At 43.4% G+C, this 13,983-nt stretch overlaps 1 protein-coding gene across 2 annotated transcripts in view; it reads right to left on the bottom strand.

The window, feature by feature from the left end:
* Positions 1-5,197: 5,197 nt before the first annotated feature.
* The window catches only part of LOC119781639 (zinc finger C3H1 domain-containing protein-like), a 35,453-nt gene continuing 26,667 nt past the window's right edge, over positions 5,198-13,983 (bottom strand). For both annotated transcript variants that reach the window (XM_038282179.1, XM_038282178.1), the window contains exons 24-35: positions 13,635-13,872; positions 13,454-13,559; positions 11,918-12,116; positions 11,744-11,838; positions 11,565-11,672; positions 11,350-11,454; positions 11,110-11,263; positions 10,834-10,934; positions 10,388-10,489; positions 9,892-9,931; positions 6,546-6,608; positions 5,198-5,841 (exon numbers count right to left, since the gene is read on the bottom strand). In XM_038282179.1, coding sequence (XP_038138107.1) covers positions 5,731-5,841; positions 6,546-6,608; positions 9,892-9,931; positions 10,388-10,489; positions 10,834-10,934; positions 11,110-11,263; positions 11,350-11,454; positions 11,565-11,672; positions 11,744-11,838; positions 11,918-12,116; positions 13,454-13,559; positions 13,635-13,872 — 1,422 coding nt within the window. In that variant the 3' untranslated portion in view covers positions 5,198-5,730. The remainder of the gene's footprint in view (positions 5,842-6,545; positions 6,609-9,891; positions 9,932-10,387; positions 10,490-10,833; positions 10,935-11,109; positions 11,264-11,349; positions 11,455-11,564; positions 11,673-11,743; positions 11,839-11,917; positions 12,117-13,453; positions 13,560-13,634; positions 13,873-13,983) is intronic.

Below are 13,983 nucleotides of genomic sequence, written 5' to 3'. Positions count from 1 at the left end.
TCCACGATGAACACCTCAACTATAAATAATATGCTGCACCGCACAGCAAAAGGGCACCACAGCGCCATCTGCCAGAGTGGCGGAACAAAGGTAGACCATTTTTCCTCAGTTTTAGGTAAAAAAAATGTTCCTTTAAAAAAATCGATACTAGGAACTAAAAGATCGATATCATATCAGGCAGCCAAAAATCGCGATATATTGCCAAAATGATTTTTTCCCACACCCCTAGACCCGACCCTTGATAAGCGGAAGAAGATGGATGGATGGATGGATGGATGGCTGGATGGATGGATAGATGGATATAATAGGATCCTGGGACCTAGCAATATAGCCCTCTACCAAGTATCTATGTACTTCGTGGATGGCATCAGCTGTGGCACTTTCTGCCTCCCCACTTCGATCTCAAGAAGTTTCTAAAGGTTATCTAAAAAAAAAACAAAAAAACAAAAACAAATAGCCATTTTAGTACATGACTGACAAACGACAAACAAATAATGCCCAACATGATGCCTGAAGTGAAGATATTCCTGGCTGGGGCTCATTTGTGCTTCCAATTATAGATGTACATTCTGACCGTAGTACATCTGGGGTCTAGAAGTGTCCCCAGGGTCAACACACTTAATGACTCCAGGTTGGAAGCAGTGTCTGTGACTCAATGCTTCAGGTACTCATGTAGGCGTTTTGCTGCCTCAGTCCGCAAAGTTGAATCATTACGCTCTAGTGCCATATAGAGTATTTTCATCATTGGGAGGACCTTTGACCCTGACACTTCTCTGCACACAACTCCACTGTTGCTAGAATGAAAGGAGCAAGCACAAGAAGTGTTTCTCCTTTGATGGTAAACTCATCAGCTGTAAGTGGTATAAAATCTGTTTTTAGAGTCATTTAAACATTCCAACTAAGATGTCTAACTTCAACAAGCAGATTTTGCATTATTGGAAAATTATTTTCACCCACAATTAATCGTAAATCTCAATTCCCTTGCCCCTCTCAAAACCCGGTCTGTATCCTTTTCCCGCTCTGCCCCTTGGTTTACTGCTGAGCTCCGCCTCATGAAAGCCAAAGGTCGGCAACTGGAACGCCTCCACAAAAAAACTGGTCTCTCCATACACAAAGAAATGCATAAAACTCATCTACTTCAATATTCAAATTCAATAGCCATTACTAAATCAAATTACTATTCTGACCTTATCTGTTCCAATGATGGAAATTCCAAGTCTCTCTTTTCCATAATGCATAAGATCTTTGACCCCCCTGACACCCTGCCTTCTTACATGTATTCTACTCAGACCTGTAATTCTTTGTCAACCTTCTTTAATGAAAAAATCTGCTCCATTCACCAGCAATTACATATGACCGCCTTGCCTCCCACTCCCCCTCCCCCGTAGCCAGTCATTTTCCTCCTTCCTACTGCCCACTTCTTCTGAAATTTCTGACCTCATCCGCTCATATCTCTCCGACCGCACTCAGTTTATTCAGCTCAAATCTTTCACTTCGCACCCTTCCCCTGTCACTTCTGGTGTTCCTCAAGGCTCAGTTCTTGGCCCCCTCCTCTTCATCACCTACCTTCTTCCCCTTGGCAGTATTTTCCGGAAATTCAACATTCACTTTCACGCGGATGACACCCAGCTTTATTTATCCAGTAAACCCACTTCCTCACTCCCCCCCTTGTCCCTTACTAACTGCCTACTTGAAATTAAAGACTGGTTCACCTCAAACTTCCTTAAACTAAACAGTGATAAAACAGAACTCCTCCTCGTTGCCACTAAATCCACCCTATCTAAAATCAAAAGTTTCTCACTACCCATTGACAACTCCTTAGTCTCCCCCTCCCCTCAGGTCAAGAGTCTGGGTGTCATCCTCGACTCCTCCCTCTCCTTTCAGTCTCACATAAATAAAATTACCAGGTCTGCATACTTCCACCTTCGCAACATTAACCGTCTCCGTTCCTCCCTCACCACTCATACTGCCTCTGTCCTTATCCACAGCCTCATCACCTCCCGTCTTGACTATTGTAATTCTCTTCTTTTTGGCCTCCCTCATAAATCTCTCCATAAACTTCAACTTCTTCAGAACTCTGCTGCTCGTGTCATCACCAGAACCCCCTCCTTCCATCATATTTCCCCTGTTCTTCACCAACTCCATTGGCTCCCAGTTCAATTCAGAATTCAATTTAAAATCCTTCTCTATACTTTCAAAGCCATCCATAACCTTGCTCCTCCATATCTGTCAGACCTCCTTCACATTGCCACCTCCTCCCGCTCCCTTAGATCCTCCTCCTCCATCCACCTCACTGTACCTTCAGCTCGACTTGTCACCATGGGGAGCAGAGCCTTCAGCCGCTCTGCTCCCCAGCTCTGGAACTCACTTCCTCCCGACCTCCGCAGTATTGACTCTCTCCCCTTATTCAAAGCCAGACTCAAAACCCATCTGTTCCAGCTTATCTGTGAATATACTGCTCTTTTCCCTATCCATGATTGTTTTATTGTTTTTTATGTTCCTGTATCTGTATTTTCATCTCTTTTTATTTTTTTGTATTATTTGTAAAGTGACCTTGAGTGTCAAGAAAGGCGCTGTTAAATAAAATGTATTATTATTATTATCTTTGAAAAGGAATGGCTCAACAAAGACATTATGTTAGATTCATTGGATGATAAACAGCGATATTTTAAGTCATTCAGGTTAAAAAATATATATATAATGTAAATTTTTCTCTAAGAGAGTATAACAAACTGTGTAAATCGATTCCACTGCTTTTAATTCACTTGGTTAGATATTCTAGGTTATATAATAATTACCCACCAATATTGCCCAATTTGTTGATTTCACAATGCAACTTGCTTGATAAAAATGCAATAATAAATTCATTAGCAGTTTTTTGAAAGCCAGAAAATTTCATGATTATGATAGATTTACTTGGAAGAGAGATAATCCTGGTAGTTCACATACAGTTGATAAAGCTTTCTCAAAATGTGTTAAATGGTCTATTCTACCTAAAGCCAAAGAAAGTTATAAACAGAATTTATCCTGTGGCAGAATTTTTAAGAAAAGGATTTGGTTTGGAGGTGGATCAATGTTCCTTTTGTAATAATAATAGTGAAACTCTTGAACATGTTTCTTGATGTCATTTTTTATTTGGACCATCTTCCCTTGTCTGTTTCTGATACTATTAATGTCCTGCTGTTGGATAAATGTCATATCCACTGTGCTAAATGGAGAAATGCTAAACCTTCCTTTCATTGGTTTATTAATGTATTTGAAACCTTTTTTTCTTCTCTTAAAAAGATAAAATATGCCAAAGATTGAGTCTTGAAATCTTTCCAACATCTGCTATTCTAGTTGTTTTTCATATTTCTATGGCTCTTTCTCTCCAAATGTTTGATATAAATCCCCTGCTATTTGTTTTATGTTGTATTTTTCAATTTTAATTAATCATCTGTTCATGTACACTTTTGCCATCCTCTCTGAGAGTATTTTTCATGTAAATATCAATGGCTTAATAAAAAAAAAAATCACAATTTTTTTCCTATACATGTGCTTTAAATTGTAAGAATCTTTAATTCTGCATTAAATAGACCATAATCGCCTATAAATTGCTGTAAAATGGTTTATACAGTATGGAAGAACATTTTGGATTTAATGTGTCATATACACACAAAGGTAATTTATACATTTAGAGATCAGAAAACGGACAAAATGTGTCAGAATTTTTAAACAGCACTGTTTAAACTGTTATTTCGATACAATCTGGTATTTCATGATTTAATGATGTGTGTTGTATTTTTATGGACATTTTTTTAAGTTCATTTAAGTCCTATTCTTACTTTATCAAATTATGATTTGATGTAAATTGTCAAAAATGACTTTATATTGTTTAAGTTTTAAAACTAAGGATCGGATTTATCAAGATCCAATTTTGCGTGCAGTAATTTGCGCTCGCAAACTGGAATTTTGCGCAAGGGGCTGAACCATGGTTTGCGGGTGATTTAACAAGAGTGATTGCGTAACTGGTGGCAGGTGCAAAACTGTTGGAGACGCCCTATTTAAATGATGGTTTTGCGCGTTTTGTGGTTTGCGGCAAAGTAGTTTGTACAAACTAGTGCATTAAGAAATTTAAATCTTACAGTGACACCCCCACACCCTCCAATATATATATATATATATATATATATATTTATTTTATTTTTTTTATTATTTTTTTTAGGGTGTCAGGGCGACATGTCATTTAGAACGACAGACAGCACTTCTGAAAAACTAGATTGGGAGATCCAATGTTTTGTGATATCTGGTATTGCGTGGGTCCTCCTTGTGGCTGGCTCCAAATCCATTCGGAGTTCCCCCAACAGCTCCAAAATGGCAATGCTGGATAAACGATATGTTTTGATGATCGTTTCCTCGTTCATTCCAAAATATTCACACGGAGTGAAAAAATGCGTTCTCTGCGTCTCCTTGCTTCATTTCGATGTCTCCTTCTTGCGACAATAACCGCTGCCATGTGTGCGCAATTACGCATACAGACCATTTGCACCTGCTTTTGAAACGTGTTAAATATAGAGTCAGATACCGTTAGCAAAATTGCTTTCAGGTTTGATAAATCACGTTGCAAGTGCTAAATTAATATATTTACATGTTCTCCTCCTACAAGACGCACTTTTGCGTGTAAACGCCCCATATTGCATATTCATTGCAGAAAAAGTACTAAATGGATAAGAGGCGCTATTTAGCACGTTTTAAAGACCAAATCCTTTTAGCACGCTGTTGATAGATCAGTTTGTACATTTTTAGCGTGCACGTTTTTATACACGCAAACCTTTGATAGATCCGGCCCTAAGACGGCAGCTCTCAGGGATCAGAGTGACTGGTTTCTGCAATGGTTCCTAAGAAATGCAGAATCTCAGTTTAATCTTTGCTTCCTTTGGTTTTTTCAGACAAGGTGAAGTCTTCATGGTTGATCCTCATCTTCATCAGAAGTTAATCAACAATCTGCTGGTGTTTTCAGAGCATTGTCCCCAAACAAATCAGATTTTTTCATTTGAATTCAAAACCATTTTCTTAAAACACGAGTCGATTATCTGTTCAAGCAATTGATGCGATTTTCAGTTCCAGCAGGTCTGACTTGTGATGTCCGACCATCCATCATGGCGTCATGTTTAAAAAAAACAACAACACTGACACAAGAAAACTCCAGACTCATTTCCATCTTTATAAAAAATAATTTAATAACATTTAATATGTAGAAAACAACACTGGCAGAACAAAAGTCTTTTTAGTTGTTACGACAACAGATTGCACATGAGCAGTCCGGCTGAGTTCTGCGGCTTCCCGTGGCGACTCGGTTTCCGTGGCAGTCTCTTACATATCAGCCAATCAGAAAACACTACAGCGGCAGGCGGCCGTCTTCACACTGATACCGGTTCAACAGCCTGAACACTTGTCTTTGATCAGTTTTACCAAAATAAAAGTCCACACACATAGAAAACAAAAAATAAAAGTGGGGGGGGGAGGGGGGGTGTGGCTGCCCCACCGCTTCTTAAGTGAGTGAAATAAAAAAAAGGGGAGGGAAATGGGTCCAACTGAAAGGTGAGAGCAACTAAAGAGAAGGTGGTGAAGAGCAAAGGCGTCACTCAGCAGCAGCTCATACTTACATTCACTGAGGTAGGGTGGCAGGCTGGGGGCGTGGCCTTACCTCGTCAATCAGTCACCCACTGATCAGCTCTACTATCAGTCTGATCACAGATCCACCCCCCCGACACTTAAGATGACCCCCGCCTGTTGGCAGCTGTCCACCAGCCGCTGCAGACGGTCGGAGGCTCCGCTTTCCGCCGCCTCGAACAACAACCGCTGCAAAGAGGAGGGGCAGAGAGCAGAGAGGGGAGCAGGAGGAGAACAGAGGAAGGGGAGGAGCATCAGAAGGGGGGAGCAGACAGATGAGGTCACACAGGGGTGGAGGGGACGGAGGGAAGGGCGAGGTGAACATGCTGTACAGAGGCGAGTCAAAACAGCTCAGTCACATGACCTCTAGAGTCTCTGATCCATATCTGATCATCAGGAACCAATCAAAACAAAGTGATCGATACAGACGGATACTGATCAGCCTGTACATCATCTACAGCCTCACTTTAGGTTCCTTTAACTCCTTCACATTAGAGGAAACTAAGTCGTGTTCCAGAACCAAGACTGGGTCCATGACTGGTTCTGATCTCTTTCAAATACAAACTTTCCTCCAGTTTCACTGACTAAATGTTTATGGCGTGTTTAAACAGTCTGAAAGCTCAAACTGTTTTCTGGGTACAGATGAGAACCGGTTCTGGTGTCAGACCCAGTCCACAAAAAAATAGATGAAAACATTTTTTTTTTTTCCCATCTGTGGTTTTTTTGTTTTTAGCTATTCAGTTGGTCCAGAAAGTGCATGCTTCATGTCATGTCAAGAACACAAACATCAGCTCAAAGTGGGCCTTTCAAAATAAAAGCTTCAATTACTGAGGAGGTGAAGGAGCATTAACTACTGAGTGTGTGTGTGTGTTTGTGTGTCACAGGTGAATTACATCTTTCCACAGGGCGGCGCACAGCGGCAGGTTTTGGAGAGCTTGCTGATACAGAAGACGCACCTAGAAGAACAACAGACAAAATAAGAGAAGAAGAAGAAAAGAGGAGACGGCGGAGCGTCGGCTCAGTTGAGCAGAGGCTAAGGAACAGCTGTAGACAGGAAACACCTGCGGGAGAGAGATGAGCCTCAGATTTCTGTCTCATATTACTGGTCCGTAGCCTCCAGGCACCAAAAACACTCCTCACTGTGGACGCTGTTTTTTTCTGATTTTTTAATTTTGCCAGGAAATTAAAAATTCAGAAGCGGAACAAAGATGTTTAAGCTGTTTTAGTCAAGCTATTTACTTCTTTTCCTTATGGAAGATGCTGCAGACTGATTTCCACTGTGATGCTTATCGCTAACAATAGATGCTAATCTCAGTTTAAAATTAATAATAGGAAAAATAAGAGGAACATCCAAGTTCAGCTTGTAAAACAGGCTAACAGAGTATGATGATTAGCTGAAATATTTGGTGAATAATTTCACTAGTTTCCGCCTCATACAGGTGCTGGTCATAAAATTAGAATATCATGAAAAAGTAGATTGATTTCAGTAATTCCATTTAAAAAGTGAAACTTGTATATTATATTCATACATTACATACAAACTCATATATTTCAGATGTTTATTTTGTTTAATTTTGATGATTACAAATGACAACAAATGAAAATCTCAAATTCATCATATCAGAAAATTAGAATATTACTGAAGACCAATAAAAACAAAGGATTTATAGAAATGTTGGCCAACTGAAAAGTATGAACATGAAAAGTATGAGCATGTACAGCACTCAGTATTTAGTTGGGCCTCCTTTGGCCTGTATTACTGCAGCAATGCGGCGTGGCATGGAGTCGATCAGTCTGTGGCACTGCTCAGGTGTTATGATAGCCCAGGTTGCTCTAATAGTGGCTTTTAGCTCTTCTGAATTGTTGGGTCTGGTGTATTGCATCTTCTTCTTCACAATACCCCATAGATTTTCTATGGGGTTAAGGTCAGGAGAGTTTGCTGGCCAATTAAGAACAGGGATACCATGGTCCTTCAACCAGGTACTGGTAGCTTTGGCACTGTGTGCAGGTGCCAAGTCCTGTTGGAAAATGAAATCTGCATCTCCAAAAAGTTGGTCAGCTGCAGGAAGCATGAAGTGCTCTAAAACTTCCTGGTATGTGGCTGCGTTGACCCTGGACCTCAGAAAACACAATGGACCAACACCAGCAGATGACATGGCACCCCAAACCATCACTGACTGTGGAAACTTTACACTGGACTTCAAGCAACATGGATGAAGTGCCTCTCTTCTTTTCCTCCAGACTCTGGGACCTTGATTTCCAAAGGAAATGCAAAATTTACTTTCATCAGAGAACATGACTTTGGACCACTCACCAGCAGTCCAGTCCTGTTTCTCTTTAGCCCAGGCAAGACGCTTCTGACGCTGTCTGTGGTTCAAGAGTGGCTTGACACAAGGAATGCGACAGCAGAAACCCATGTCTTTCATACGTCTGTGTGTGGTGGTTCTTGAAGCACTCACTCCAGCTGCAGTCCACTCTTTGTGAATCTCCCCCACATTTTTGAATGGGTTTTGTTTCACAATCCTCTCCAGGGTGCGGTTATCTCTCTTGCTTGTACACTTTTTTCGACCACATCTTTTCCTTCCCTTCGCCTCTCTATTAATGTGCTTGGACACTGAGCTCTGTGAACAGCCAGCCTCTTTAGCAATGACCTTTTGTGTCTTGCCCTCCTTGTGCAAGGTGTCGATGGTCGTCTTTTGGACAACTGTCAAGTCAGCAGTCTTCCCCATGATTGTGTAGCCTATAGAACTAGACTGAAAGACCATTTAAAGGCTTTTGCAGGTGGTTTGAGTTAATTAGCTGATTAGAGTGTGGCACCAGGGGCCATCAATTTTGAACCTTTTCACAATATTCTAATTTTCTGATATGATGAATTTGAGATTTTCATTTGTTGTCATTTGTAATCATCAAAATTAAACAAAATAAACATCTGAAATATATGAGTTTGTATGTAATGTATGAATATAATATACAAGTTTCACTTTTTAAATGGAATTACTGAAATCAATCTACTTTTTCATGATATTCTAATTTTATGACCAGCACCTGTATATAGAGAGGACATAGTCCTGCTTCTTTGGAAAAGTTTAGGGTTAAAAAAAATGTGGTGTAAAGATGAAATTTTATAACCTGACAACAGCCAGATGCATGTCTCGCTCCGCCTAGCTCCACTCACATACATCTGGGAACCCGCTCATTGAAAGTGATTTCCCCAACCGAATTTATGGTCTGTCCAATCAGGACGCAGGGCGGGTGTGTCCTGGAGTGGAGAAGCGACCGTGAGATTCCAACAACAATGGCGGCTCGCATTGAGGAAGCAAGCGTTGGCATTGATGCTGCTATTTCTTCTGTGTTGTCCAATCTATCTGATATTGTTTCATTAAAAGAACATCAGAGAACGGCTTTGAAGGCTTTTGTTGGTGGAAACGATGTTTTCGCCCTTCTCCCGACCGGATTTGGCAAGAGCTTGATCTACCAAATGGCTCCTCCTCTCACAGCGTCACGGGTTAGCTTCGATGTGAGTGGTTGAAATAGCACGTCAATAAAGATGACAGACAAGTGGCTTATCCAATCATATGCAAGGAGTTTTGATAAGGCCCAGCCTTCAGTAAAGGCAATTCCTATGGCGGGTTCCCAGATGTATGTGAGTGGAGCTACAGTAGGCGGAGCGAGACATGCATCTGGCTGTTGTCAGGTTACAAATTTTACGCTTAAATATGAAAATAATTAGCCTGGGTGCCATTCCGAACTTAGTCCTGCCCACAACGTTTGAGGTCGGGAAGTTCGGTCTGGCATTGCTCAATAGTAGCGCGAGTATGCTCGCACAATATCTGGCGGGCCTATCAAATTGTCAGGGCGGGCTTTATACGATGATGGACAGATGATCAACAGTAACGTAATCAACCACGTGACCAAAGCGCGCTTGGGTGACAACAACAATGGCTGCCGCTGGAGAGTTGAGGTGAGTAGATTCTGCTATTAGGTCTGTTCTAGAAGATATTGACAGCAAATTAATTTTAAAAGAGGAACAGAGAAACGCGATCAAGTCTCATCTTCTTATTCTAGGCGTGAAACTGCACGCTTTGATTTTTGTTGACAACAACTATGCATTGCTTAACATACGTCACGCACTCCGTTGTTCTTATTGGTTGTAGGTCTATCCAATTGAGTGCAGAGATGATGGTTACTGCAGACTGAATGATGAAGTTAGCCCCCCCCCCCAACAGTACAGGGACTCACCTGGCCACGCTCCTTCAGCTCCAGCTCCACAGCGATCGCTCTGAACACAAACACCACAAACAGTCAGTCAGTCGGTTCTGATCTTTGGATCTGCTGTCGATGGTCGGTCTCCCAAACTGAGACCAACACTGAACCAGTTCCTCAAGTGCTTTGATTTAAACTGATCGCTTAGAGCTGCAATAAGCTGGGAATTCAGCTCATATATCACAAATGAGTGCAGTAATTTAGGCCAACATATTCCAGAGATTATAAACTATAATATATATATATATATATATATAATAATTTATGCTGAACTGAAAGTCTGAGACTCCTATAAAGGATAAGGTTTAATCACAAAACATCTGGAACAAGCTGCATTTGAGAAAAAATAAATAAGAACCTGAATCTATACTCAGTTCTACATATCAACCAGAGGTTCAGCTGGAAATCAAACTATTGAATCATATCTGATCTGTTATGATCATGATCCACAGTCGCTGAGGTCTTCACTCACATTCTCCAGCTGGACAAACATCTGGGAGTGTTGGTGGTCAGCATACGGGCCTGAAACTTCAGCTGCTCCATGTTTCCCTCAACAAACTCCTGATGCAGCAACCTGCAAGGCAACAGCACGGCTCACACAGAGCTGCAACATCACGGACGAATCTGTAGGGGCGTAAAAGCGTGTGCTCCTGTTTTTTGTGAGGACATGTGCTGTTTAAATGCTGCTCTCTGTTACTTGATTGTCTCTACTTTTAAATAAACACAAAAAGGTCACACCAGAAGTTTGGGAGGAACCTTAAACCTGAGGGCCATTAGATTCCCGTCGGACCGACTGCATTTCTGATACTGATGTAAAAATGGCGGAACCCTGCTCCGGCAGTTCGGTACTCCTGAAAGCAACAGGGAGTCAAAGAGATGGTCCTCACTAGATATAGCAGGATGAGAAGGTGTGCGTACCTAAGGCCCAGCTCAGTGTTGCCTGGCATGGCGTTTCTCAGCCTCTCCAGCACCAAAGCATGCTGGGATTGCGGCACATGTCTCAGGTAGAGGGACACGACCTGCAGGAGGAGACAGGAACCATCAGCAGCAGCGACACGGATCCTCATGTTACTGAAGTTGATTCAAAGTTTCTGAAGCTGCATTAACAAACTGGGTGGTTCCGGTTTACCGACCATCAACTCTGAGGTGTTCAGAGGTAAACCCGGCCGCGCTCCGGACCTGCCGGTGTCTCACCTTGTTATGGAAGTGGTAGCAGCTCCAGAACTGTGCGGGGTTGAAGGGATGCTCCAGCCGTGAGGGGAGCGTGCTGAGGCAGCGATGGACCAGATCTGGGAACAGCTTCCTGGAGGCGCTGAGGGTCTGCGGCCTGCAGCTGAACAGCAGGTAGCTATGGTGGGAACAGAGAGAGCCCAGTCAGACGAGCGGGAGCAAACCTTTACGCTTCCATCCCCCCCCCACAGCAGGAACACTCACTCCATCCACAGGGTGTGAAGGTCCTCCAGCTGCAGCACCGACCCCAACGCTTGCTCAAAGGCCTCTACCGCCTCCTCCTCAGAGCCGTGCAGCCACATCCAACGACTGAAAAGATAAATTTAAATCTAGCCCTAAAGATGCTCAGAGGTCCAATCCCTCCTGGGATTAAGCTCCGCCCACCTTGGTCATGACCTGAGAGCTACAGAAAGACTCACCAGTGAATTAGGTGAAGGAAAGATGTTTGTTGCCTGAGCTGCTCCTCCAGCTCCTTCCTGATGATGGCGCCACTCAGATGCTCCTGGGTTGAAAAGCCTAAGAAGTGTCTGATTGGATGAAGAAGAGACGTTAACCTTATGTAAACTCCTCTGGATGCCACATGTGGAGCGTTGCCTACCGCAGGATGTCCACAGGCGCCTTCTGACTCTGTTCGTCCTCACAGAGGGACAGGATGAACCCGCGGAACAGAGGAGGGATGGCGTTGGACTTGTCCTGCAGAGGACATTACAGATCAGATCTGAACAGTGTAAACAACGGTGGCATTCTGTGAGTGGGGGGGGGGGGGACTGACCTGAGCCACGAGGAACCTGCAGCAGTGGTAGAACACCTGGGCGTTGTGTGGGCAGTCGGCCAGAGCGTTCAGCCACATGCTGACGGCCTGCTCGCCGTTTCCTCTGCTGATGTGGAGGTCGGCCAGAGCGTCACGCAGCGAGCACGAGTCGGGGCAGAACTCCAGCAGGGAGACACACAGAGCCACGCCCTCATCGTACCTGCAGGGACACACACCTTCCTGATCAGACCTAAACGGCCCCGGGACCCTTCAGATGGTCCTACTGTTCCTCAGTTTTATTAAGAACGTATTAAACTATTCAGGGAGACTCAAACATCACGCTGCCAATATTGGAGGCCCTCCTCTCACTTCACTCGCTTCAATGGCGCCAACTTAGGGACGTTTCAGACGCACCTAGATTAGACCCCTCTATTTTTTCCCCTCACAAAGTGACAAATCATACTAAATCTTTCTGCATCATTTGACTTTGGCAACAAGTGAAAGCAGTGATTGCTACTATGAGCCTCTCCCTCCTCCAAAGCAGAGAGGAGAACAACTTCAGTCCGTTTCCCCACTCAAACGAATCACACATGAGCAAAGCTTCCACTGATTCCCTGAACTAGAAAGCAGGATGAAGATAGAAGGTGAACATGTTTAATTGTTACATTTAATTAGATCCTCCCAGTAACTGATTCACCTCAGCCACTGTATTTACATTACATTTAATGATTCAACATCATTTATATATGTAAATATTCTCAAGGTTAAATATTAACAAATACAATAATTTATTTTATAAAGTAAAATTTGTGGGGATTTTTAATTATGTGTTCTATTTTATCCCTACTGACCACCAGAGGGCAGTGCAGAGAGCACTGAGTGTTTCCTTCGTTCATGCGCAGTTCAAGTAATTACACTAAAGGCTGATTTATGCTCAGAAACCAGGTCGTCTGCATGTGTGTTGCAGTGAAAATGTGCCCCCGCCCCTGCTGCAGACACTCTGCTGCACCTGTCCAAAATTGTAGGTGAGCGCAGACAGGAGGCCTCTGATTGGTCAAATCTACATCCGCTCTACACTATGCGTATTTCCTGTTTGGTACCTTACCGGCTCGTTTTTTTTGTTTTACCGCCATTGTGGAAAATGAATCGTAAAGATGGATCAGCTAGAAGAGCGAGGTTGGTGAGAACGCTGGGACCCTTTTTCCACCTGGATCCCTGCTCATTTTTACCCTCAGGTCCCTCCGTTTTTACACAATCTTGCCCCCACTTCCTCACCGCCTCGGCCTTATCTAGACCCACAGCTAGTTCCTGATTGTCCCTCTTGCATTGTGGCGTGGAATAACATAGCGCAGACCACGCTTCAATATTGGGCATAAATCAAAAATATCTGCGACACACTGCTGCCGGGATTATAACCAGCCCTTAACAGATTCACACCTCTGACAGCCTGGATTACCACTATACATGCTGTGGTGTCTCTGTAAAGTCCCTTGAGAAGGTTTGTTGTGAATTGGCACTATCTAAATGAACTGAACTGACTAGAAGTAATGGACTCACCTTTGCAGCACCTTGTAAAGCAGGATGAGGTTGGCGTAGAGCGGCATGCAGGCCAGCGTCCTCTCGCTGTCCGGCACAGATTCCTCGCTACACTGACTGATGGCGTCTGAAACGGCATCAGAAGAGATGAGAATCGGAGATCAGAGCCTTAGCTGCTCTGATCGGAGGCGCCGCCTCAGACCTTTGAACAGAGCGACGAGGATGTCGGGCGGCGTGCTGATGTCCTGCTGCGTTCTCCACGGCAGCTGGAAGGACTTTGTGCAGACCAGCCGCCCCGGGCCGGACTGCACCGGGTCGTAGAGGCTGGATGGAAGCTGGTCAAATTCGGTCAGGTGGATGTAGGAGAGCCAGAGCAGCGCCCTGTGGCTGGCCGTCAGGAACTCGGCGACGCTGTGATCCTTAGTGGATTTTAAGGCCGCCTGAGAAAGAAAAAAAAAATGACACACCATGAAAAGATCTGCAGCCAATAAGAAAGCCTTTATTATGAATTCATTTTAAATCTGAGCATCCTGCTGCCGTCATCAAACGGT

This window comes from Cyprinodon tularosa, unplaced genomic scaffold (assembly GCF_016077235.1).
Source record: "Cyprinodon tularosa strain WSP-4 unplaced genomic scaffold, ASM1607723v1 ctg180, whole genome shotgun sequence".
In the NCBI taxonomy this organism is placed as follows: Eukaryota; Metazoa; Chordata; class Actinopteri; order Cyprinodontiformes; family Cyprinodontidae; genus Cyprinodon; species Cyprinodon tularosa.
This window is presented reverse-complemented; position numbering and strand designations above follow the sequence as displayed.